Below are 25293 nucleotides of genomic sequence, written 5' to 3' on the forward strand. Positions count from 1 at the left end.
TTGATAGAATAGGAATGTGTATACTGGTCTGTATTCTATGTATTACAAGATCGCAAAATATACAGCCCACTTCAATACTGATGACCAATTTTTTTGCCACATACATTTTCAATGGAACACTATTATTTTCTCTATATTTTACATTAAAATAGAGAAAATAGAGTTATTTTATAATAGAGTAAAATATAGAAAAATGTTATTTTTTTACTCCAAATTATTGGAGCAAATTTAACTCTATAATAAAGTTATTTTATTTTAGTGTAAAATATAAATGAAAAAATTGTGTTCCATTGGAGATGGTCCAAGTAAGTTAATATCACCAAAAATAAAAAAATTGATTTACAAAAAAGTTGTCCTAGAGTCAATGCTTCCAAAGCAAAAAAGTAAAAACAAAGAAGCATTATGAATTTAAGTGAAAAGTGAGATCTCCGATTAAGTGAGCCACAAAGATAGAAGGTTTCTGAAGAACTTCTTCTTCCTTCTTCCAAGGATGATGTTCCTCACGTCTCGATCAATAAGCCGGAATAAAGAGGCTGCCGTCATGAAGACGGTCACTTAGCTTGTTTCATTTTAATCCGATAAAATTGTTATTTTAATGTTAATACACACGTAACAAAACAAAAAGGATAAATGTATGTATACTTATTCAAAACTCATTTATTAAAATGCGTTAGAGCACAAAAATAGTTTAAAAGCACAAAGTAAACGAATTGATTAAAAACTTGCTTAAAAATCAGTATCGCCTTACTAACGAGCACGCAGGTCTTGTGTCATCGTGTACTTAACAAATTTGACTTAATAATATAATTTGGCGAAAGCATGTTTGACTAAATAATAATTATTTTTCAAATAGATTAGATAATGTAACTGGAACGCATGTACTAATACACAATATATTATGTATACATAAAGTGTTATGCATTTTCAACTTAAGCTGATCATGTCAAATGTATTTACTATTTTCTTTTCATTTTTGGATTAGAACGTTAAATGTATCTCCTCGACAACAACAACAAAATAAAATGCACTCCTTGTTAGAAATCCCACGATCTTATTGTGATATAATAGTAGTAAAAGAAATTTGAATATGACATGTAATCTACTGATAGGTATGTGTTTACTTGTCGACAAAACTAGGAATAATTTTAATCTCGGCGCTTTTGCACAATACAATAAAATTTTATAGTTCTAGGCCACATTGTGAAGTGTGGATCGCGTAGCAACATTAAATGGCAGGTATGGTAGGTTGTTTTAAACTTTTTCGTGTGCACATACAAAAACACTAGTTAACTTGACAGCAAAATAGATTATTAATGTTTGCGATACCACTAAAGCCGTTGGCTTTTAATTTCTTTTACAAAAATTGAAAGATTGGTCACTAGTTTATTTTGAAGTCAAAACAGTCGTGTAAGCTAATTTATAATTTATAATATCTATATTCCTAAAATAAACTACACAAAGATTTTTTTATTTGTACATAACTAATTAACTAGTACTAACTACTAAGTCAAAAAAAAAAACTTAAATTATTTTCTTTATTGATGATTTATATATAGATTGACTTTCGATCCAAGATTCCCGACGACGTTGGCTTCTAGAAGCAGACTTTATCTCTCCCTCCGGTTTAATATTTTATCTGCTTTGTTTGTCAATCCTTCATTTGTATCTCTCCCATTTCCATGATTTTTCTATTTTTTCATACAACTTTCCTATTCTGCCAAAAAAAACATGAATTTTTGGGCTGACCAAAAAAACACCAAACTTTCATTGACTTTAAAATTAATTAACAATGTTTTTGCTGACTTGCCAATTTAGCACGCCGTCAATAAATTTAACAGAAATATTTGACGTCGTTTATTGTTGGCGTTAAGTGAAATGACGTCGTTTTCAAATGAGATGAAACGACGTCGTTTTACATAATTTGAAATTAAAAATATGTAAACCCCTGGATTTGAACCCAGGTTGATTGGTCAAATGGCAAGGTATTTTACCACTGGGCTACTGACACTTTCAATGTACTTACTAACATGTTTACGTTTATTTGGTACATATTAAATATAAAAAATTCTCTAAAAACTTAATAAGATCTTTAAAATTCCAAAAAAATTAAAAAAATAAAGAACATTTTTATAAAATTAATTTAGAAATTAAAATTAAAAATAATATTTTGTTTTTCTTTATAAAAAATAAAAACTCTTCCAAAATTTTCTAAAAACTTAAAAAGATCTTTAAAATTCCAAAAAATTGAAAAAATAATTTTTTTTTTATAAAATTAATTTTGAAATTAAAATAGAAAATAAAATTTTATTTTTTCTTTTCAAAAAATAAAAAATATTCCAAAATTATCAATTTTTTTAATACATTTTCTAAAAGTTAAAATTAATTATACACACATAAAAAGTTGATAGTTGTAACTTTAATTTTTTGCATTTTATTATAAGTTTTAAAAAATCTGGATTTTTTTTTTAAAAATGAAAATTTTGGAATTTTTTTTGATTTTTTAAAGAAAAAAAGTATTTTAATTTTAATTCAAAATTAATTTTATGAAAATTTTGGAAGATTTTTTTATTTTTTTAAGAAAAGTAAAATTTTATTTTTTAAAAGAAAAATAAAATTTTATTTTCAATTTTAATTTCAAAATTAATTTTATAAAAAAATTATTTATTTTTTCAATTTTTTGGAATTTAAAGATCGTTTTAATTTTTTAGAAAATTTTGGAAGAGTTTTTATTTTTTAAAAAGAAAAATAAAATTTATTTTCAATTTTAATTTCAAAATTAATTTTATAAAAAGTTTCTTATTTTTCAATTTTTTGGAATTTTAAAGATCTTTTTAAGTTTTTAGAGAATATTTTTATATTCAATCAGTACCAAATAAAAGTAAACATGTTAGTAAGTAGATTGAAAGTTTCACTAGCCCAGTGGTAAATGACCTTGTCATTTGAACCAATCAACCCGAGTTAGAATCCAGGGGTTTACATGATTATTTTTTTCAAATCATGTAAAACGACGTCGTTTTCAAATAAGATGAAACGATGTCGTTTCACTTAACACCAACATTTAACGTATGGTTAACACTGTGTTAACTGTGAGTTCACGGCGTGCTAAATTGGCAAATCAATCTTAAGTTTATTAATAAACTAAAAAAGTCAATAAAAGTAAATGATTTTTTTGGTCAGGCGTAGATGTTTTCTTTGGCAATTCGTGAAAAGTTCGTGTTTTTTTTGGCCGAATTCTCCACGCCCAACTGTAAATGTTTGCCTATATTGAAATGATGTTATAAATTAATAAATGATAGACAATGTTAAAAATGCATTATCTGATGCTCTACATATAGTAAATATAAATGATGCGTACAAGTTGAAATACTAAAGTCTTAATCCTTAGGCCTTGAAAAGCTGTGTCTGTGTCATTTTATTTGTCTTTTAATCCTTTGTTGCAATAATGAAGATTTTTTTTCTTGCTTGTTATGAACAGAATGACAAAAGGACATCATTTAATGTAAGAGAAAAATGTGATGCTGATATCTGGTTCATGAGATGCTTTTTCATAGAATCTGAACCTACATCAGAAGAAAACTCAACTGCTTATTGTTAATTATGTATATTATATTGTGAGCTCGGGTGGGACTGTCGAGATATTTGCAGAGGTAAGAAGTTTAACAAATCCAATTAACTTAATGTATATATATATCAAAGTGAAGACATTTGAAGTTGAAATATTGATATCTTCTATATTTCAATATAGTTTTTAGCGTATTAATCAATTTTTGTTTGTTAAACAAATTTGTTTGTTTTGTTGAAAACATTAATAAATTATTTTTGTATCATAGTTTTCATTTGAATACATGTTGCAGTGGAGGGGGGTGGGGGAAAGATGAACTACAACAAGAGAAGATGGTACACCTCGCTACTGAAAGACGCTTAGAGGGATTAGATACTCGTTCCTTTCTCTCTTCGAGCCCTCAGAAAGAACAACAAGCTCATGCATTCAAATTCACATTCTAATTATCCACTCAAACATGCAGCTCCTCCAACCGGGGGTCTGACCAAACATCAACGTGATGGCATGAACCGAGGACTAACCAACGTACGCATTGAGGTTTAGCGGGAGAAACGGCTCATCCAAGAACACGTAAATGTAGCAGGCAATTATATCGATCCCTTAACGTATTATCTATACTATATTAAAAGGGATATATGAGCTCCATTGAGCCTATCCACCTCAGCATGGAAAATCATCCAATGGGATGGGTTCTTTTTGCCACGTCATTCGTTCATTCACACAACATACGGACCTCTCCGTTTCGTCTTCCTCCCATTACACCACTTCCGATTCTCCTTCGCCTCCACATCTAAGTCTCATAAAATTCATGTGCTTATCATAACCCAAACGACATGAATCTGTTCCGATGGAATAAACCCTCTATTGGTTTGTTATGGCTAACTCGAGAAGGAGGGGAAAGCGGCGTGGATGGAGACGGCGGCGGCGGTTACGTCGGAGTCAGAGAAATTGAGATTGGTTTTGACGCCGGAGCAAACCGTGTCCCAGAGATCCGGAGTGAGGCGTGTGGATCTGATGAGGTCGAAGGCTAGCTTCTTGCAAACGGCTGACGCCGGAGATGCGACGATCTCCTCCACTGCGGAATTGGCGATCACCGAAAAGTCCCGTCCGGTGGCAGATTGTTAGAGAGCGGATGATTGGCTAAGGGCGTCATTCGATCGGAGATCGGCCTGTATCGGCCTGGAACGGAGGTGATTGCTTACCATTTTGATGGAAACAAATATTTAGATATGTGAGATTTATAATTCTGAGAAGTACATAATAAAATTGTCATAGGTTTGCCTCAATCAAGTTTGTGGTTTCAAAGAAACCTGATGGTCTATATCCTGTTGTTAGTGGAACAGGTAATGTCGCTCAGGTAAATATGTTATGTATTCGCACTATCTATTGTCAATATTTTCACTCGCTAAAGGTCGACGAAAATATATATTCCTGCTCAGGTGACAAGAGACAGAGCATAAAGAGTATATGGTAAAGAAAAACTGGAGAAAACATAAACATATAAACTTTGGTTCTGGATATTCTAGAGGTATATTATGTTTATTGCTCAAATATTTATCTTTTAGTAACCATTAATACAGTAATATGTTTGTCATAAAAATGTAGATCCTGAGACAAATCATGGTTAGAAAATAAAAGTTAATGAATACATATCCACTGTGAGGAATAAATATAGGAGAGGTGTTGCTGCACAGTAGGAGGGTTTTCTCTGGTGTTACGTCCTAGCGGAAGCAAGGCACCTTGCTTTGATTTGGGCCATTGAGAGCATGGCATCTCACAGGCTGAATAAAGTAATTTTTGAAACTGAAGATGCAGATTTGGTGGGTGCGGTGAAAAGACCGAGGGCGTGGCCATCTTATCGTGCGTATGCTATGGAGATAAAAACTGCGCTGAGTAATATGCATGAGTGGGAATTGGAGGTGGTATCAAGGAAATCGAATATGATCACCTTTTTGATCGCAAGAAGTGTCACCATGGATATGAGGTTGCAGTCGTATGTTGCAAGGGGAGAGGTTGCTTGGCTGAGGGGTTTGTTTGCAGAAGAACGACTAACTTGCTAAAGGTATTGATATGAGGAAAGGGGATTATGTTGGTGGGGTGATGTCTATGTTTTGTGGTGGGAAGACGTGAATGAGTCTCAGGCTCTGTTCTTTTTGGGTGCTGTTTTAATTTTTGGATTGCTCTCATGAGACTTTGGTTATTGTTTATCATCAAATATACGTATTTTCATAGGAAAAAAATCACAGATTCACAATCATCAATCTCATAATATATAGAAATTTAAAACCAATTTGAATTAGATAACATATCGTAAAAACTAATTCAAAAAACGCAGGAAAATTAGTGTGCTAATAACACCGTCAAGAAAATTTACTTCCATTATTCCATTGATATTATTAGAACTTAAAAGAAGAAGAACAAACCACTTTTATGTCAAGATAAGAGGGCCAAATTACATTTTCCATCTTTAGTGCGTAAATGTGAGTTACTCATTTTTTATATTTCAAAATTATGAATATTTTATAATAATACAAATTCTATGCTGACGGGAAAAACAATTATGTTCCAAACTTAGAGCTAACAAAACCAGGAAGTTTTTGTAAATATTCTGACAAAATTTGTAAACGATATATATACAAAGGATTTTAAGAATTTTAATTAAAAATGAAAAACACAATAGAAAAGGATATCCAAATTTAATGATCAACTGCTTAAAATACCATACTTTAGATACTGTTTTTAATATTATTTCAAATACAAATATTATAGAATTTGAATTTACAGTATATTAATTATTATTTAGTATATAGAGGAGAGGTTGAGTTTATACACTTCTATAAATATTTTATAAATGATTCTTAAACATTTATAAATGATTTAAGAAAATTAGTCTTATTTTCATCACAGATTTAAGGTATTTATGCAAATTGTTATTTTTAAAAATAAATTTAGAAAATATATCAAATATTATGGTAAATTTAGAATTCCTTTAATTTAATAACATAAATATGTAATTTTGGCGTTAATTTTTGAATTATTTCAATAAAAAGTTCATAATTAACTGACTGGATACAAAATCACAACCTAGATATTAATCACAAAGTTCATATGTTGTTATCTAATATCTATATCTATAATATCTTCTATCTTTGTTCTTGGAAATCGATGATGAAAAACATGAATCTCATGAAAACGAATAATTTTTAAAAGATATTATTTAGCAGAGAACGACAAAAATAAAATAATATTTGGTAGAGATATTTAGTCTTTGTAGCTGTAAACTTAATTATTTGCTTTAGAATATAAGCTGTAAATTTGTAAAAAAAAAATGTTGTAGCTGTAAACTTAATCTATTGAAATAGATTTATATCAATAACTTTCAAAGCACTAAATATAAGTTCTTAAGAAAATGATTTTCATAGCCAATCTATTTTCAGTTTAACTTTTGAATTGTACCTTTAAATTATTTTTTTAAAGCATGATTGGTAAATTAGATTAGTTGTGAAAAAGTGTGGAAAGCATTCAGAGTACTTACCAATCACCTTCGAAAACTATTATATTTTTTCAACATTTATGAAATTTCAGAAAAATACTCAATAAGAAATTATCTTTTTACCTATTATCAAGGTATTTACAAAATAAAATATTTATTGTATCTAACTTTTTTGAATTTAGAAGAAAATTTCAGCAACCCCATTTTATTTTTCATGCATACTTCTAGAAAGTTTAGTTTTCTTGGTAAGAACTTAAACTTTTTAGCCACTAATTATACAATACGAATCAGAAAGATATAATGAACAGAGGAGTTACGAAATTAAAATTTAAAATGATTGAGATTTTAACCTGTTTTTCTACTGTGATAATATAATAGATTTTATAATTATTTTTGTTTGCATTATAATTAAATTTTATTTTAATAATTTATATTTATCACAGTTTTCAGTATATACTATATCTTTAAATATACTAACATACTATTTTAAAATTAATGAAAATAAACCCGGGCGTAGCCCGGGAAAAGCTCTAGTACTATTAATTAGGATTAAGCTGGAACTCCTATATTATAGATTAAAAACAATAAACATATGATTGCATTGTAAGCCCTAATATTCGAAGATCCGCAATAATACGCACATAACGTTATTGCAATTACGTAGCTTTAACATTCGTCAGATAACTAATAATACACTTGGGTATATAAACGACTACTAAATATACATATTTCGAAATGATTTAATTTTAATGTAAGGAAGAAGATGGTGAAAGAAGAGGCTAACGATTGAGTGCAACAGAGAGGGCGACACCAAGGACGAGCCACGCCCCAATGAAGTATCCAAGAATCCTCGTTGGTCCTACATCTTCTGGTTCCTGTACTCATTTCTCCCCAAGCTCATTAGTATATTAATATTAATATTAAAGCCGATCTCAAATCTCAAAAGAGAGCGGACTGCATATACCTGAGGAGGCGGCTCTTCCCTGGACGGTTCCATGATGTCAACCTCGAACGGCCAAATGTACCGCTCTACTTTTTCGCTTCTGGCTAGACTCCAATCATACATTCTCCTCTCTTCCATGGACGACAAAATTGTATACGAATCCTAAAATACATATATGACTCCCATGAATCTCACTCACAGAGAAAAATATGAGAAGATTCAAAAAGGTTTGGTTTGTTTTTTTGTGTTTACTTTGACAAGCTCCATCTTGTTCTTGAGTTGCTCTTCTTCTAACCCTTGTTCCATTAGCTCCTTAACTCTATCTTGGTAACCAATTCTTACCTGATAACCAAAAAAACAGTTTCATATTGAATCAGATTCTATATTTAATATCAATGTGAGGAAAGAAAACTTGTATGACAAGTCATTAATTTTATAAATAAAATTAAATAAATCCTTTTATAGTCAAAGTAACGTTTCTGAAGTTTAGGACACAGAAACACACACACACACACACACAAACCTGATCATAAGAACAGTTTCTGGGAAGTCCAAGCCGACCGTAGTGATCCACATCTGTAATGGCTGCATACTAATCCAAACCGCTATCAATGTTTTTTCTTCCACGTCCAACATTCAAAAAAAAAAAAAAAACAGAGAGAGAGAGAGATTACGAAGGCCACGGAGAGCGCGTTCGACGTTAAGAGCAGAGATCAAAGATGGAGTCTCTTTCGGCGCTTCATCGACGGCAGTGCTAGATCCACCGTTTGTTTCTCCATCGGTCGACGTCTCACCGGAACTCCTCGCCGGCGAACAGATAATCCGTTTTGTGATTGTTAGCTTACGCGGGAAAGAGCACGTGCTTGGTACATGGTGGGGGATGGATTCGCCGGGAATGTGGACTAAGGAAGGTTGAGTCATCGGAGATAAGGAAGCCATGGCGGCGCTAAAATGTTCACTCAGAAAGTGATTTCGATCATTCAAATTTTACTTGATAACGGAATACGAAAGTGTCTCAGCCATAGAAACTCTTCAATATGGATAATAAATATATTTTAGATATAAATAAATGCTAGAGCATGAATAAACACCAAAGTCGTTGTAGTATAGTGGTAAGTATTCCCGCCTGTCACGCGGGTGACCCGGGTTCGATCCCCGGCAACGGCGTCTTTTTCTTTTAATTTATTTTTCTTATCAAATAGTTTTTCAAACGCTGTCCACTACTAGATTTTCAACATCTTTGCTTGATTTACTCATCCAGTAACCAGCAATATGAATGTTCTGTTTTCTACAGTCGAAGAGCATACTCGTATATATAACAAACACCTTACGACACATCCTTCGGTATGCACAGAGTCAAAGCTCATGGTCTTGCATGTCTCTAAATTGTTCAAAAGAATTGAGTCCAATGAAAGAAACAGGAAACAAAAGAAGATAATACAGAACGACCAAACAGACTTGAAGCAGAATCTTTTTTTGTTCTTTCTTATTTGTTCTTTAGACCAGAGCTCTCGCCGGATTTCCAAACCACATCGTTAAGTGTGGTCGACAGCTTCTTGTAGAACTGCAAAAGGAAAAAAGTAGTAGAAGAACACATGTAAAAACATAGTAGAGAATTGGATGTTATTATTATTTACCTTATGAAACTCTAATGTATCCCCTTTAGTTTTCCGGACTTCTACCATATGAAGAGACGGTGATACTTGAAATATCTACAAAAAAAACATTATACTAGATTAAGGTAACTTCTTTAAATCCAAGGTCAGTTCAGATTCAGATACCGATTTCGTATAGTCAAAAGAGTAATGATTCCATAATGTACCTCAGTCGCCACTTTTAGGTTTCCCTTCCTTCCCGCATTCACGTTTTCAAGTCTCATCTGTGTACAAAGTAGTGGTTCAGTGAAACTGATGATATTGATAATATAGTAACTAGGACTTTAACTACCTACTTTAATTAGTCATTCTTCTATTAGTGGTTTTTTTATCAACAAGGAGGAGGTCTACTTGGTAAGGTTAGGGTTTATCAGTTTATACCGGGGGAGAAGTCATTTTATTTGTGCTTTTGGTTTAAGATTTTGGATCTACTTGTGTTTGTGATTCTTAGAACAAAAGGGAGAGACAATGTGTCAATAGCTGATAAGATTTACTACACGATCAATTTACCTTATAGTTTTTCTTTTGAATATCGAAACCAAGAGGCTTAGAAGCTTCTTCAATCTTCTGGACTAATTCATTAGCAGCGCCCGTTGCAGCAAATCTTGTTTCTCGCTTGTACCCCTATATGTTAAAACAGTCTTTTGAGTAAAAACGTGACAAGACTAAAACTTGAAAGCGTTTAAAATATCTGCTTTTTATGGCATACTAAGCATTGTTAGTCTTAAGAGAGACACACCTCTTCTTCTTCTTCAAACAAGTTCCCGAGATCCAGAGCTCTCGACATCGATATCAACTCAAAGGCATTCATTGAAGTTGGTTGCTCCTCTTTCTTTTCTGTGACATGATGCTCCTGTTTCATATATCACAGATTGTTACGGCCATTTATTCAAGAAACGAAACAGAAAACAGCTCACCCATAAATATGACTCACTTCTGAATCTTTGAAAACAGCTTCCACATCATCCAAGTTTGCTTCTTCTTTCTCCTCGAAAACAGGTCGCTTGTAATTTTTCTTGAACCACGCATCTTCCAGAATCTCTTGAATTGAGATACGCTGTCACGTTAACACACAGTCAATTAGTACCACCGTTGAAATCAAGGACGAGTGACAATCCTCAGATGTTTTAATACATGCAAAAGATACAGTTAAGAGTACTTGAGAGTAAAAAAATAAAATATATAAATACTTTGATCGACAAGTGGATAAAAGAGATTTTGTGGGTTTAACAGAAGAAAACAAAATGAAGGATAGGTTTGAATCTTGAAAGCATTTGTAAATGTATCTTACAGTAACCGGGTTTGGATCCAAGATCCGGACGATCAATTTCTTGGCACCAGGAGAGAGCCAAGGAGGACAAGTATATTCAGCAGCTGTTATCTGGAAAAAAATTGAATGGAAAAGAAGAATCACAGATAAAATGGCTAACGGATGTAATTTTCTGAAATAATGTACAAAAGTCCTTTACCTTTTTATACAGCGTCATGAGATTAGACTCATCGAAAGGAAGATAACCAGCAAGTAGTACAAAGAGTATCACTCCACAGGACCATAAGTCTGCAGTTGCCCCATCATAGCCTTGATCATTAAGAACCTTGGGACAGGACCAACAAGCAAAGCTATTAGAAACACGGTGCAGAAAAAAAAGCATGAGAAGCTGCATGACTAAGCATCTATACCTCAGGAGCAGCATAGTTTGGAGTTCCGCATGCAGTGTGAAGAAGACCATCTCCCTGCCGAAACCAAATAAAATCCAAGGATCAGAATATATTGCATACACATATAAGAACATGCAAAGATTCAGGATAAAAAAGATGTTTTCGGCTATACTTTTGACAAGAATCTAGAAAAAGAAAAAGTGCCGATGTATTTTTATCCCAAATCTTATTAGATACTTGTAAGAAGAACCATTCAAATACATCATTACTGAACATCAGGCATATGCACAAGAATAGGACAATGAAAAAATGAGTGAGAGTTCAGGTAAACTAAAGGATGGTTAGAAGAAGAAGAAATTAACCCTGACTTGTCTGGACAAGGCACTCAATCCAAAATCAGAGACTTTGAGATTTCCTTGAGCATCAAGAAGCAAGTTTTCCGGCTGCATTAAGAGAAGCAAAAAAGACAAATTAGCTGCACTTTCAAAAACTTGGGCTCAAGATTTACCAAAAAAGGATGTGTGGTAAGTACCTTTAAGTCTCGGTGGTAAACTCCCCTGCTGTGGCAGTAATCAACTGCATTGATAAGCTGCTGAAAATATTTACGTGCTGCATCTTCTTGCAAGCGCCCATCATGTACCTGCACCAGTTTAGTCGTAAGATGCAAAACTTAAACATCATGAACATTTGATACATGATCTAAACACCAAAATATAGATAAGATGCAAGTTATAGGGATAAAGAAATCTCACAATTTTGTCAAAAAGCTCTCCACCAACGCCGAATTCTAGGACAATATAAATCTTTGTCTTGCTCGCCAAAACCTGGAACAGTATCAATCATCTCCTTATAAGTTAGCTTTCCACACAAAGAGAAAAAGTTGGGAGGCGAGGAGAGAGACCTCATAGAGGCGCACAACATTAGGATGGTTTATCAGCTTCATAGTAGAGATTTCTCTCCTTATCTGTATAAAAAATCAAACAGAAAAGAACAACAACAACATTAAAGACGGATCTATAGTTATAAAATTTTATGTTTTAGAAACCAAGATTCACTTCAGGGCAATGATTAGGAGGAAACTGAGTGTTTCACCTGCTCAGACATCTTGTTCTTGAGAACCTTCTCTTTATCAAGGATCTTGAGAGCCACAGATTCACCAGTCTCGGTGTTCTTAGCATACCTAACTTTAGCAAAAGAGCCTTGTCCAATGGTTTTGCCAACCTCATATTTACCAACACGACGTTGTACCTTGGGCCGATTCATTGCTCCCAGAGTTCAACTTCATTGTTTCCAGGAAAATGTTAACAGAATATTCCATAAAAAGATTCCAACAGAATAAAAGTCCAAACCAAACCCCCAGAAGCTTAATATTGTTAGACCACACACATATGAAACTGTTAGTAGATCTCGGAGTTTACGACATCGCCTAGAATATATTCATATGTGTATATATAATTGAAGTAAGCTCAGCATCAGCATCATATATATAAGAAGACTATGCACACTTCAAACACAAACTAAAAAGCCTAAACAAAGTGATCAAACTATACTTAAATCACAACTATTCAAAAGCTGAAGATGGAAGATCAAGAATCGCAACAAACCTGCAAAAATTGGTCGGAGAAGAGAGAGAGAGCAAGTGGAGGTGAAGAGAAAGGACTTGCCGGAGCTCAAAAGGTTGGTAGGCTGATTCTCAGAAGAAGAAGGAGGAAAATAATATATGGAGGAGGGTGAAAGATGGGAGGGGATGGACGAGAGATACGATGATTGTAGTTTTGAAGCTAACAGACAAAAAAAAACTAATTCATTTCGTGGTGTGGGGACCTTTTACAATATGACACTTCTCTCTTTTTTTTTTCATTTTCGTATGGGACACAGCCTATATACATCATTTCTAAGAAATTCTTATTTCTTTCTTACCTTTTTTTCTCTAAAGAATACCCTTCTTTTTGGTCAAATTATCTTCAGTTAATTAATGCAATGCCAAAAGATTCAGTTCTTTGTAGATTTGACTAGATGTGCACAATCTTTTTCTTCCTAATTTTTACTATATACATGTGCATAAAATATGAATTTTTAGTTAAGATAGTAAATTAATCTAAATTATTTGATTTTCATCTTTTTAAAGGAGATCATGACAAATCTTATGCTCATATCTCATAATCTATGCCTAGTTTAAAATGTCAATTTTAAATTTATATATTGCAAAAATCTTCTACTAAATATGTTCTATTAGTATTTACTCTCTTTGTTTTCGAAAGAAGAATTTTCTAGAGTATTAACGTATATTAAAGAAACAACTAATTTTTTACAATTAAATTTTATTTTTATTTTACTATATATTTTCTAATAAATATTAACCAATATTATTCAACCAATTCACATATTTTCAATTTATGTTTTTTAAAAGTATATAACTTTTCAATATTAACTACTAAAAATACCTTAAAATTTTAGAAAATTTATCATTTTGAAATAAAAAATAAATCTAGAAAATCCTATTTTCAGAAGGGTACTATTTACTAGCAGACAAAAGGTGAAAGATAAAAATCATAAGGCCTAAGGCTAGCCCACTATTAAATTTGAAAGGCCCATTAGGCCCAATACAATAAACATTGTGCTCTCTTTATAAGCTCTTTGCATATAGGGAAGACCGAGAAAAAGAATCAGTCTCTCGTAACTTTTGTCGGATTTCCCCCAAAAAGAAAAGAAAAAAAAGCTAAGAAGAAAGAAAGAAAATGGCGGATCAGCTCACCGATGACCAGATCTCAGAGTTCAAGGAAGCCTTTAGCCTCTTCGACAAGGATGGTGACGGTACGTTACCTCCACAGATCTTCGTGTACTCGTCGATCTTAGTTTTATTTTTATTTTTTTGTGATGATTCATGATCTGTATTTGTCTGTACAATTCGTGTTTGTTTTCGTTAACGATCTAGCTTTTTGTCCTGTCAACGTTTCATGACTTGTGTTTGTTTGTCTGTTTGCTTTCTCGCTGGATCTCGTAAGATTGAATGATCGAGATCTCATTCTCCACATTTTTCATGAATCTTCGTCATGTGTTCAGATTCAATTATTGATTTGAGTGGTACATAAGGAAACATGGAATAAAAACAGAATATTCCATTTTCCTTTAACATAAATGAAGTTTCTTTGTTAAAGTCTCTCTCTTTGTTGTGTATTTGTTAACTGCTGAGTTTTGTCTCTAAAGCTTGTAACTTGGTGTGGTTTGCAGGTTGCATCACCACCAAGGAGCTCGGAACCGTGATGAGGTCTCTAGGGCAAAACCCAACAGAAGCTGAGCTGCAAGACATGATCAACGAGGTCGACGCAGACGGGAACGGGACCATCGATTTCCCCGAGTTCCTGAACCTGATGGCGAGGAAAATGAAGGACACTGACTCAGAGGAAGAGCTCAAGGAAGCCTTCAGGGTGTTTGACAAAGACCAGAACGGTTTCATCTCTGCAGCTGAGCTTCGTCATGTGATGACTAACCTTGGGGAGAAGCTAACCGATGAGGAAGTTGATGAGATGATCCGTGAAGCTGATGTTGATGGTGATGGTCAGATCAACTATGATGAGTTCGTTAAAGTCATGATGGCTAAGTAAAAGAGAGAGAGAGTCTTACTATCCCTTGTTTAAAAAAAGCCTTAACCTAAAAGAATGATACATTGGCTTTGATTCTGGTTGTGTTCTTTAGGACATGTTTTTGCTTCTTTTCTGTTTTATTTGTCTGCTTCCGCTAAGCTATCTCTTTAGTGTTATGTCAAGTATGAACTTCATGTTTTGCTTATCCTTTGACAATTTATATTCTCTCCTTTTTATTGGTTTTAATCTCTGTTGTTTCTCTTCAACGAATTGTTCTATAAAAAATGCTGCCAGAGACGTCTAGGTGGTTGAAAGTAGCCTGAGCATTTGTAATCGAACCTGACTCGAACTTAGAAGTCTAAACCGCCAAAAACTCAGCTCAAACTCAAATGGGTACCCGAACATGAACATCTATGCTTAGAACAGTCTTTCATTAACCAGTGATAGGCTGGTTGAAGAAAGTTAACAGTGAATTGGATCTGTAGGGAGTAAAAACTATAACAAAGATGTACAAAAATGTTTTGTTGTACAGAAAAATGTATTGTTTTGCTTCCTCAACCTTTGGTTGGCTTTTCACACCCATGAACTTGGCTTCATCTCTAAAGCCAAACAACTCTACATGGATTTGCAAACCTCCCAGCTTCCCTAATCTGGTCTCTGCACAACACCACCAGAACATTCCGCCTCAAACCAAACTGGGACTTGATGCACAGCTTAGGTTTCTCAGGCATTCCCTTCAAGAACACAGGACTTCTCGTCGAAACGATATGATTAGGGATACTTAGTTTGGAGGAAGCTGAGTAAGAAGAGCCTAACGTATTGGCACCGTCACTGTTGTTTGAAACACCAATAGCTTTCCATCCATCAGCTATGAGTTGCATAGTTTTCCTAGTGGGAACAACATTCTTCTTCTCCATATCTTTCAAAAGCTCTTCCGCCTTCCACGGCTGCTTCGCTTCCCCAAACCCCCACATGAGCGTCTCGTAAGTAGTCAAGTTAGGAGACAAACCAACCGTTCCACACATTTTGTTATACACCTGCATCGCTTTCTTCATCTCGCCCGCGCTGCACCAGCCGCTTATGATCGTCGTGTAGATCACAACGTTTGGCCTAACACCGAACTTCTTCATCTGATTCAAGACTTGCTCTGCCTTCTCCGGCTCTCTGGCTCGAGTGTACCCTTTGGCGAGGATGCTGAACGCATGTATGTCAGGATCTATCCCTCCTTCCAACATGTCTCCGTAGATCTCTTCGCATCTTTTCATATCTCCTACAGAGCTCCAAGCGTTCATTAGCGTGCTGAATGTAACCACGTCAGGTCTCACTCCGAACTCTTCCATCAGGTTTACCACCTCCCCAACTCCATCCATGTCGTTGCTGGCGAGGAAGCCTTTGACTAGAGAGTTGAAAACGAAGAGATTCGGATGAACTCCGAGTTCTTTCATCCTATAGAAAAACCTCAACGCTTCCTCCATCTTGCCTTCTTCACAGTAGCCATTCATAATTGTACCGCAGGTACGCACATTCGGTTTAACTTTGCTGTGTAACATCCTCGGTATGATCATATCCTCAGCTGTGCACGTTGAACCGATCCTCGCATAGGCTCTTGCCAATGTGTTAAACGTGACTACATCAGGCTTCACCCCATAAGATTGCATTTTGTACACAATGCTCCACGCTTCTTCGATCCTCCTCTGGTTACACCAAGCCTGAACAAGTATGTTACATGTTCTGTCATTCGGTTGGAGCATCTCGTCCTTTAACATCATCTCCAGAAGTCTTGAAGATTCCTCCAGCTTACCGATTTTGCCATATCCTTTGATGAGAGTGTTGAACGTGCTCGCTGTGGGTTTACACCCACTCTCCTTCATTTTCTCGAAGATCTTCATCGCTTGGTCGAGGTTTCCGGACTCGGAAGAGGCGTTGATGATGGCGTTGAAGAGGATGGTGTCCGGTTTGAGGCCGTTTTTCTCGACTTTGGAGATGAGGGAGAGGAGAGAGTGGAAATGCTTTTGGCGGGTCAAGGCGGTTACGAGTGTGGTGTATGTGATGATGCTTGGCTTGTGGCCTTCTTCGATAAGTGTGTTGAAAATGGAATGAGCTTCTTGTGGTCTCCCTCGTTCTATCAAGCCGTTCATCAGCTTGGTCCTTGAACGAACATCGCCACAAGTTGTACCGCTTGAACATATCACACAAGGATATGATCTCAATTGCACTGTCACAGCCTGTGAAAGAAAAGGATACGTTATCTCAAACCTCTCTTCATAATATGATATACATTTCTTATTGGATCTAGATTTTTAGGATTACTTGAATCTGATTTTCTACAATCCAACAGGACCACTCTGTAAGTGGAAGAGAACTTCTAAACATAAACAAGTCTAGAATCTTTTTATTTTTAGCAAAACAAGTCTAGAATCTAGGTGACTATGTTCAGATCAGATGATTAAACCCTTCAACTCAAATCATTCTACATATAATCAGATGGATGAATGACTCACTTCGGAATCTTTAAAAACAGCTTCCACATCAGACAAATTTGCTTCTTTCTTCTCTTCAAACACGGCTGGCTTGTAATCTTTCTTGAACCAGGCATCGTCTAAGATCTCTGGAATTGTGATACGCTGACATGTTAACACAGTCAATTAGTTCCACCACTGAAATCAAGGACAAGTGGTGTTATTTTACCCCCAGATGTTTTGAATGATCAAGTTCTACATGCAAGACATATGTCAAAAATTCGCTTAGTAAGATGCACATAATAATTGGATTAACCATTGCAGGACGACCATACACTTCTGAACATTTTAGATAATGATATATCTACTAGGGAGTAGCTCATTTCAGGCAGAACCAGCAAGAAGGGAAACATTGAAAGGGTTCTAGTCTGTCCACAAGATTACTTGCGGCATTTTAAGTGTCCATAACGAATAAATTTTCCGAAACAGAATAATAAACTGCCACTGTACATGTTGAATGATTTCTCAAGTTTTCCATTAGCGTTTAGGCATAACATTTCTAACAGATTCCCGGTAACCCCTACCCTGCCTAATAATCTTAGAGAGGAAAAAATAGCAAGTTGAGATGCCTAAATCTTGAAAGCAATGGTAAAACCGAAATATCTTACAGTCATCGGATTTGGATCCAAGATTCGGACTATCAAGTTCTTAGCACCAGAAGACAGCCAGGAAGGACAACTGAATTCAGCAGATGAGATCTGAAAACAACAAAAGTTCAACAGATAATGGTAGAGGAAGAATCCTGTAAATACATTACAAAACTTCTTACCATTTTGTTTAGCGTCTTGAGATCAGAATCCTCGAACGGCGAGTACCCAGCAAGTAGTACAAAGAGTATCACTCCACAGGACCACAAGTCTGCGGTTGCCTGGTCGTAGCCATGTCCATTAAGAACCTTGGGACGCGAGCAACAAGCAAACTTTTAAAAACATGGTGCAAAAAGCGCATGAGAAGCCGTATGACTAAGCATACCTCAGGAGCAGCATAGTTTGGAGGTCCGCATGCTGTGTGAAGAAGAGCATCCCCCTGCCAAAACCAAGTAATTCCAATAAGCTAAGAATCAGTGTTACAGATCTTATTATATATATATTAATATAATCAATGGAAACATCATTACTGAACTTTAGACAATTCATTAGAATAAGACAAGGAAAAACTCTGGCAAATAAAATGATGGTAATAGAATCAAATTTAGTAGTTACCTACCATGACTTGTTGGGACAAAGCACTGAATCCAAAACCAGAGACTTTCAGATTTCCATGAGCATCAAGAAGCAAGTTTTCCGGCTGCATTGAGAGAAACAAGAAAACTTAGGCATGTCAATTAGCTGCACTTAAAAGAAACCAACACTTGCAAACTTGGTCCCAAGAGGTACGAAAACATTACTGTACTTTTAAGTCTCTGTGGTACAGTCCCCTGCTATGGCAGTAATGAACTGCATTGATAAGCTGCTGGAAATATCTACGTGCTTCCTCTTCTTCCATGCGTCCATCATTTTTCTTCACAAGTTTAAATTTAATGCATTGCTTAAAAACCAAAAATAATATTATCTTCATATGTGAAAATACAGGAGGAGCATGAGCCATTTGATGCATGATTCAAACACCAAAGGATACAACTTTGGAGGGAAAGAAAAGACTCACAATTTTGTCAAAAAGCCTTCCACCACTGATGAACTCTAGGACAATATATATCTTCGTCTTGCTCGCCAGAACCTAGAATGATATCAAATTTTTTTAACAGATTTGCTTCTACTCCAGAAAACACAGAGACACGTAGAGAAAAGTTGGGGGTATGGAGATGGACCTCATACAGCTGCACTACATTCGGATGATTTATCAGCATCATTGTACAAATTTCTATCTTTATCTGCAAAAGCAAACGCAAAAAGTACACACATCACATTTCCGGGATTAAGACAGAACTATCTATCTGTGAATCTCAGTACTTCCAGGTAATCTACAAGAGAGGAGGCATGAAAAATGTCAGATGCTGATTAGGAAAGTGAATTTTACCTGTTCAGACATGTTAGTTTTGAGAAGCTTGTCTTTATCAAGGATTTTGAGAGCAAAAGATTCTCCTGTCTCAATATCCTTAGCGTACCTCACTTTAGCGAAAGTGCCTTGTACAATCATTTTGCCAACCTCATATTTACCAACCCAACGCTTGACTTTTGGATCACTCATCACTCAAGAGTTCACAAGCTGTTACAGGGAAATGTATCAGGTTATCTCAGCAAACCAATAACCGTATGCGCATGTGTATACAATTACAACTAATCTACAAAATTCATCATCATCATCCTCATACATATGAGATTGTTTACATTTTATACGCATGGTAAACGCGTGAACAAGTGATCAAACTCTTTAATTATACCGAATGATTCTTCGAATCGAAGCAAAACATGGAAACACACCTGCGAATTGGCCGGAGTGGCGAGAGGAAAAAGGAAGCAACTAGAGTTGAAACCGCATGCAGCCTTTCCAGAACTCAAAGTTTGCTGAAGAAATCGAAAATTAATGCCGCAAAGTTTGGTTATTGTGCGGCAATGCAGAGCAAAGAAGCTCGAGCGTCGCATGGATAACAGACTCTCATCGCTTAAAATAAAACTTGATCAGTTTCTCAATTAGTCAGGCCAGTGCCTTCTTCCTCCATACTCCATCGTGTGGCTCACTTTATCACACGCTCCCCTTTTTTTCTTTTATCTCTCTCTTATCCAAAATCTCAATTTTACAATGGACCAATAGATGCAACAAAATGCGATGACGTGGATTAATGATGAGCGAGTATAACACTTTCTTTGCTGATTGGTTAAATTTCTTTTGTCCCTAAGAAGTAAATTATAACTCTGTCTTGCTTAACCTCACTCGGTCTCTTTTTCTTTAAGGAAACACGAACTATATGCGTGTCTGGTTGCTAGCAAATAAAGCTTATAATAGCGTCATTATTGGGGAATGCATTTCACAGTCTGTTCTTTGTTACAGTGATAACTGAGAAGCTTTGTACATAAAGCCACCCAAACAAGGCAAGAAGAAGGTTTTGATAAAACTCGGTAACTGTTGGGCCACTCACTCACTATGAACAAAGTTCTCACACAATTTTTGAGAGATGAAGAGAGAAGAACAAGAAGACAACGTGGCATTTGATTTCGTCATTTCAGTTTACCGTGTGAGGGGTTTGTAGAGGACAACAGTTATGTACTTAGACTCGAACCTGTGTGTTAATCCCAAAGCTACAATGGATTGAGGAGTCCATCCTTGCTCTATGAACACGTGGTTTAGCACCACATGCTGTGGCTTTTTGGCCACGGCTGTTTCTTCACTTTTGCCAAGAAGTGTTAGATGCAGCTGAGGTGGCACCGCGAGTGGATCTTTTGTGTAATCTTCTGCGGTTGGGAGGGCTTGGCCGTAGCTATGATCAGGTGACGGTGGCGCCTCGAACTCCACTATGCTTTCTGGGTTTTCCGGCACAAAGTTCTGCGTAATGATTTGAGGAGATCACACACAGTGCAGAATGACTAATAGGTTTAACATGAAAAAGAGGGTGTTGGAAAATTACTTACATGAACATCGAGAATGTTACAGACATTCCCCATTTCGTCTGATACAAAGGGCAAATCTGGGATGTGTTTGCATTCACCATCGACGATCACCTTGTAGTGGTATATTCCAGATGGAAGGACCAAGAGAATTGAGTGGTCTTTTCCAGATTTCTGCAGCTTCTTCCTGTGGAATTTCAAAAATATCTATATGTTTAGCATGTATACATACCTATTTTATGGAATGCTCGAGAGAAAGTTCCAGAGAAAAAAATCAATTTCTACCTTGATCTCCAACTGTCCCATGATCCTTCCACTGCCACATCATTGCCTCCCTGGTTCCATGTAATGATAATAGGGATTCCTGGCTCTTCGAGATGATCAAAAACTCTTTGAGATTGGTTCCATTGGATCTTGTTAGGCGAAGGAGGGGCGTTTGCCCTCTGCAACGGAGCCACTGGAACCTGATACATGCACACACAAAAAAAAAAAAAAAACTGAGACGTGAGATCTTTGTAACCAAGTGCGAGAAGAATTTGCGAATGTAGTACCATCTGGCACGAAATGCAGCCATTATGTACACATGTTAAGCCTAAACAATGGAAGAAGTGACGCATAGTTGAGCCAATGGCGTTAGATGTAAGGTGACATAACAATGAGAGCTGAAAAGAAAAGGAGCGGAATAATGAACGTAGGAAACAATAGAATGAGAAAATTACTGTAATATACACAAACCTTTACTAGCAAAAGATATCTTAGTGTTCCTACCAAACCATGATAAGCCAATCAATTCTCTCAAGTTAATTCAAGCTCTGTGTGTTTTCAGTTCAAAGGCTCAGAAATGAACAACTTGTCTACCCAATCAAAATGAAATCAAAGAAACACTACACAAAAGACTCAAGATGGGACATCACATTTCACAGTTCACAGTTACAAATCAACACAAAGAGCATCAGCAACAGGTAATGATCATAAAGCAGAAAGAAAATACAGAATCAGCATTGAAACATAGAGCAACAAGAACTAACATACTATTTGACTAGTATAAACTTGTTCCACACTAGGCATGGCATAAACAAAACACCAAATAAGAGCTTCTGTAAAGCAGATTCTGTAGCATGATTCACTAGGTTGTAAACCCAAGAAAAGAAAAGGCATAGCAACAACAAGGTAAGCTAATCATCTCCCTATGCTAAAACGAAAAGATTAAGAAGAGTAAAAAGTCCAGTTCCTTTTTATCACTCAAAACAAATGCCAAGTATGAAGTATCTCATGCTTGCCGCTCTTCACAATGATAGCAAAGAAGATTATCTAGCACAGAATCTCTAATCTCTCAAGAACCAGCATACAAAAACAAATCAAGTGCAATTCCGCTATACGAAATGAGTTCGTTCACTCATAAACCTCTCAGTGAGTGAAACGCAAGAAAAAGTCAAGTCAGCTTTCTCTTATTCTACGAGTAAACTCTATTTCACCTTCAACGATAGTTCAACAATGTTTCGAGCGGATCATCCCAAACCAAGCATCAAATTCAACGATCAACACAGACTATATATACCTGAGGAGCGAATAGGAAAGGAGAAGGAGATCGAGCGGGGCTTCCGGGAGGAGAACTGCTCATAGAGTCTGTGGAAGGAGGACGACGTTGACGACTATGGACTGAAGGATCCCCGCCGTTAGATCTCGCCGTTGAAGATGATGTGGCATCTGCCTCCACGCCAGAGACGGCGTCGTCTTCTTTGCCGTTCGCATTCCCCATCTGAAAGCGAGAGAGAGAGAGAGAGAGAGAGAGAGAAGCAGACGTGAAGAAAAATGGAGGGAGGAGGAAGAGGAGAAGGTTATTAACCCTGGAGTTAGGGTTTAATTACGAGGAATGCCATTTTAAGGGCTCTTCTGAGAGATATCATTAAAATCCGTACCAATATGGATAAACGTGTGACGTGGCGTCCCAAAAGTAGATAATGAATGATCCATTTATTTTTTGTTTTCTTTCTTTTCTAAAAAAATTCTCATATCAGATTTGCAAATTAAATTGCTATCAACATAGTTAGGCCTAAACAGTGTATTTTGAGTAAAGAATACATGAGTTCCAACGTTGTTGTTAGTTTTTTTTCTTTTTTTTAATAGGGATGTTCCGCAGCTCCTAATCGCTCTTATGAGCTTTCCACAATCCGTAGTAACCTCTAATCCGGAGCCTGTCGATGTTAATATCTCTAAGTGGCGTAAAGTACTCCGTGGCCACGTAAGGTTTAGGGGCGAATCGAACCCAAAGACGCGCAGCAAAACAGCTTGACGCTTAACTCTATCAGTACCACTAGTCCACGTGGTTAATCCAACTTATTAATCGCTAGTTTTTACTAAACGTATACTACTGAGTTATGTGAGTTACATTATAAAAGATTCTAAATACAAGTGTTAAGGCAGATCAATATAGTGTGGTGACATGGTGTTCTCTACAGATTAAAGAAAAACGAAACAATTTCTAATATTGTACTTTAGCTAGAGCTACTATATACAACAAAATTATGTGTATTTTGTGAAGCTCATTATTATTATTAGTGTGTGATAATAGATTTGGTGTGCAGTGAGATTTGTTTTCAGTTATTTGCTATAGTTATTTTGGTGGTATCACGGTATAAATTCCAAACTCAAGTAGGATACTGACTCAAAGGGAAGCTTGAGCTTGAACAAAACAACTTGAAAACCCAAATAAGACCGTTTTCGAACGTGAAAAGGTAAACGATATTTCCAAGAATTTCTTGCTCATTATTAGTCCCAACTCCCAAATATGACTAATCTCTGTGACATGATTATTTTCAGTTCAGGGGAAATAATTATGGACACACTAGCATTTTAAAAAGCCTACAATGGCCGCAAATGTTAGCCTCGCACAATTTTTTAAGTCTTTCTCTTTTACAATGGATGATTGGTCACTGCTGACAAAACTAAAATATATTCCGATTTTATTTATTTTTTCTATTTTTTTAAACATTTCATTTTGCCTTCTCGATTTGCTTTTCAGCCACTTTCAAGTTGTAAGACTTCTTCATTTGCTTCATCAAGTGAACAATGAATACTTCATAGACTTTGGCTTTTGACGCAGTATGAAGTGTCATTTTCAGAGAAGAAAGTATCGATTCTGTTTTATACGAGAGAATTAAGATATTACTAGTATTTTTTTCCTCAACCCATATCATTTGCAACGATTCCAAACAACTCTTCCAAATTCCCATTTATTTATCATCTTATTCAATAGCATTATGTTATTCATTGCCGGCTTCATTATCTGAACCCTTCATCATTTTCCTAAATATTTCTGCCAACTAGTTCATTCTGATTTCAAAAATTCAAAACCAAATGAATTGCATTCGATTTCTCCCACATTGTGAATTTCTCAATCATTTCTGTTTAGTTCAACGCTTTCCTCCTATCACATGCTTTTTCTTTCTAATTTGCAGCATTTACTAGTTTATATATTCTTTTCTTATAACTATGCAGCCGTGCGTTCCTGCATATTTGAAGACAAATCATACCGAATAAATATGACTTACATGAGAAAATAAATAGTCTCATGCTCGCATATTATTTTTTGTTGCAGAAAGTCGTTACATACTTTTAGAACTACGTGAAACTAAAACCAAGATAAAGACCTCAAAACGTCTCCTAACTAGCAAAATAGTATACTTCTAAATTAAATGGCCAATTTACTGATTTTCAAATCATTTTTAATGAACTATAAAGCATATTTCGAATCTAATTGACAATCTCTTAATTAAACATGGCATTGTTCATAAAATCATGCTCAGCTTTATTTGTTGTGCGGAAAGACTTCTACAAGATCCTTACAATCCGATGATGTCTTGTTACATGCTGTTCATATAATTCACTCACCATCTTAAGCTTCTGACTCATATCAATTCAAGAAGTATGTATTTAGCATGTCGGGATTTAGGGGGAAAGTGGGCAGAGGAGAATTCCAGGGTCATCTTGATGTAAAAGATCTTTTAATTATTCCTCTCAAAATTTGGTTTATAATTTGTAATTTTCAACTTTAAACAGCCGGGTTTTCTTTAATAACAAACGACAGAGTTTATGTTGAATCTTTTGTATATACTAGGGTAAACCCGCCCTACGGGCGGGTGATCGAATAAATAAATTAATAACACAAATTTATTTAAAATCTTTAATTTACTTTGAACCACTATTAAGGTTCATAATTGTTTTACAACAATTTTATTTATGTATTTTAGTATTCTTTTTTTGTCAGATGTATTTTATTATTCATTTTAGAAATTATAAACTTGTCTAGTTATGATAAAAAAATGTAATTATTTAC

General features: G+C 35.4%; 5 protein-coding genes and 1 non-coding gene across 9 annotated transcripts; 2 read left to right on the top strand and 4 right to left on the bottom strand.

Annotated features, from left to right (window-relative positions):
- Positions 1 to 7630: 7630 nt before the first annotated feature.
- On the bottom strand, positions 7631 to 9194 carry LOC106371683 (NAD(P)H-quinone oxidoreductase subunit U, chloroplastic). Its single transcript, XM_013811772.3, has 5 exons — positions 8673 to 9194; positions 8522 to 8583; positions 8251 to 8340; positions 8020 to 8160; positions 7631 to 7930 (listed from the first exon to the last, which is right to left on the bottom strand). The coding sequence occupies exons 1-5, from the start codon at positions 8935 to 8937 to the stop codon at positions 7835 to 7837; spliced, it is 654 nt and encodes a 217-aa protein (XP_013667226.2). The 5' UTR covers positions 8938 to 9194; the 3' UTR covers positions 7631 to 7834.
- Positions 9094 to 9165, top strand: TRNAD-GUC. The gene has a single exon. It is a non-coding gene; the product is annotated as a tRNA-Asp (tRNA).
- A 114-nt stretch (positions 9195 to 9308) lies between the features above and the next one.
- LOC106371685 (CBL-interacting serine/threonine-protein kinase 26-like) lies at positions 9309 to 13138 on the bottom strand. Of its 3 annotated transcripts, none has more exons than XM_013811775.3 (15): positions 12917 to 13138; positions 12405 to 12591; positions 12214 to 12276; positions 12065 to 12136; positions 11845 to 11952; positions 11681 to 11755; positions 11334 to 11387; positions 11123 to 11248; positions 10945 to 11034; positions 10588 to 10710; positions 10393 to 10506; positions 10164 to 10277; positions 9821 to 9877; positions 9636 to 9710; positions 9309 to 9562 (listed from the first exon to the last, which is right to left on the bottom strand). In XM_013811775.3, the coding sequence occupies exons 2-15, from the start codon at positions 12573 to 12575 to the stop codon at positions 9485 to 9487; spliced, it is 1320 nt and encodes a 439-aa protein (XP_013667229.2). In that variant the 5' UTR covers positions 12576 to 12591; positions 12917 to 13138; the 3' UTR covers positions 9309 to 9484.
- Positions 13139 to 13940: 802 nt separating this feature from the next.
- LOC106421303 (calmodulin) lies at positions 13941 to 15142 on the top strand. Its single transcript, XM_013862145.3, has 2 exons — positions 13941 to 14126; positions 14544 to 15142. The coding sequence occupies exons 1-2, from the start codon at positions 14051 to 14053 to the stop codon at positions 14915 to 14917; spliced, it is 450 nt and encodes a 149-aa protein (XP_013717599.1). The 5' UTR covers positions 13941 to 14050; the 3' UTR covers positions 14918 to 15142.
- Positions 15143 to 15286: 144 nt separating this feature from the next.
- Positions 15287 to 20149, bottom strand: LOC106371684 (pentatricopeptide repeat-containing protein At5g21222-like). The gene is made up of 11 exons (XM_048743073.1): positions 19836 to 20149; positions 19432 to 19620; positions 19223 to 19285; positions 19060 to 19131; positions 18808 to 18915; positions 18622 to 18702; positions 18388 to 18441; positions 18185 to 18310; positions 18024 to 18113; positions 17398 to 17520; positions 15287 to 17121 (listed from the first exon to the last, which is right to left on the bottom strand). The coding sequence occupies exons 2-11, from the start codon at positions 19600 to 19602 to the stop codon at positions 15496 to 15498; spliced, it is 2514 nt and encodes an 837-aa protein (XP_048599030.1). The 5' UTR covers positions 19603 to 19620; positions 19836 to 20149; the 3' UTR covers positions 15287 to 15495.
- A 194-nt stretch (positions 20150 to 20343) lies between these two features.
- On the bottom strand, positions 20344 to 22819 carry LOC106371687 (SNF1-related protein kinase regulatory subunit beta-1-like). Of its 2 annotated transcripts, XM_048743074.1 has the most exons (5): positions 22516 to 22800; positions 21509 to 21619; positions 21243 to 21421; positions 20982 to 21144; positions 20344 to 20895 (listed from the first exon to the last, which is right to left on the bottom strand). In XM_048743074.1, the coding sequence occupies exons 1-5, from the start codon at positions 22714 to 22716 to the stop codon at positions 20581 to 20583; spliced, it is 969 nt and encodes a 322-aa protein (XP_048599031.1). In that variant the 5' UTR covers positions 22717 to 22800; the 3' UTR covers positions 20344 to 20580. The 2 variants fall into 2 exon arrangements, with proteins under 2 accessions (XP_048599031.1, XP_013667233.2); XM_013811779.3 differs by lacking the exon at positions 21509 to 21619 and having other exon boundaries at positions 22516 to 22819.
- Positions 22820 to 25293: the final 2474 nt, after the last annotated feature.

This window comes from Brassica napus, chromosome A10 (assembly GCF_020379485.1).
Source record: "Brassica napus cultivar Da-Ae chromosome A10, Da-Ae, whole genome shotgun sequence".
In the NCBI taxonomy this organism is placed as follows: domain Eukaryota; kingdom Viridiplantae; phylum Streptophyta; class Magnoliopsida; order Brassicales; family Brassicaceae; genus Brassica; species Brassica napus.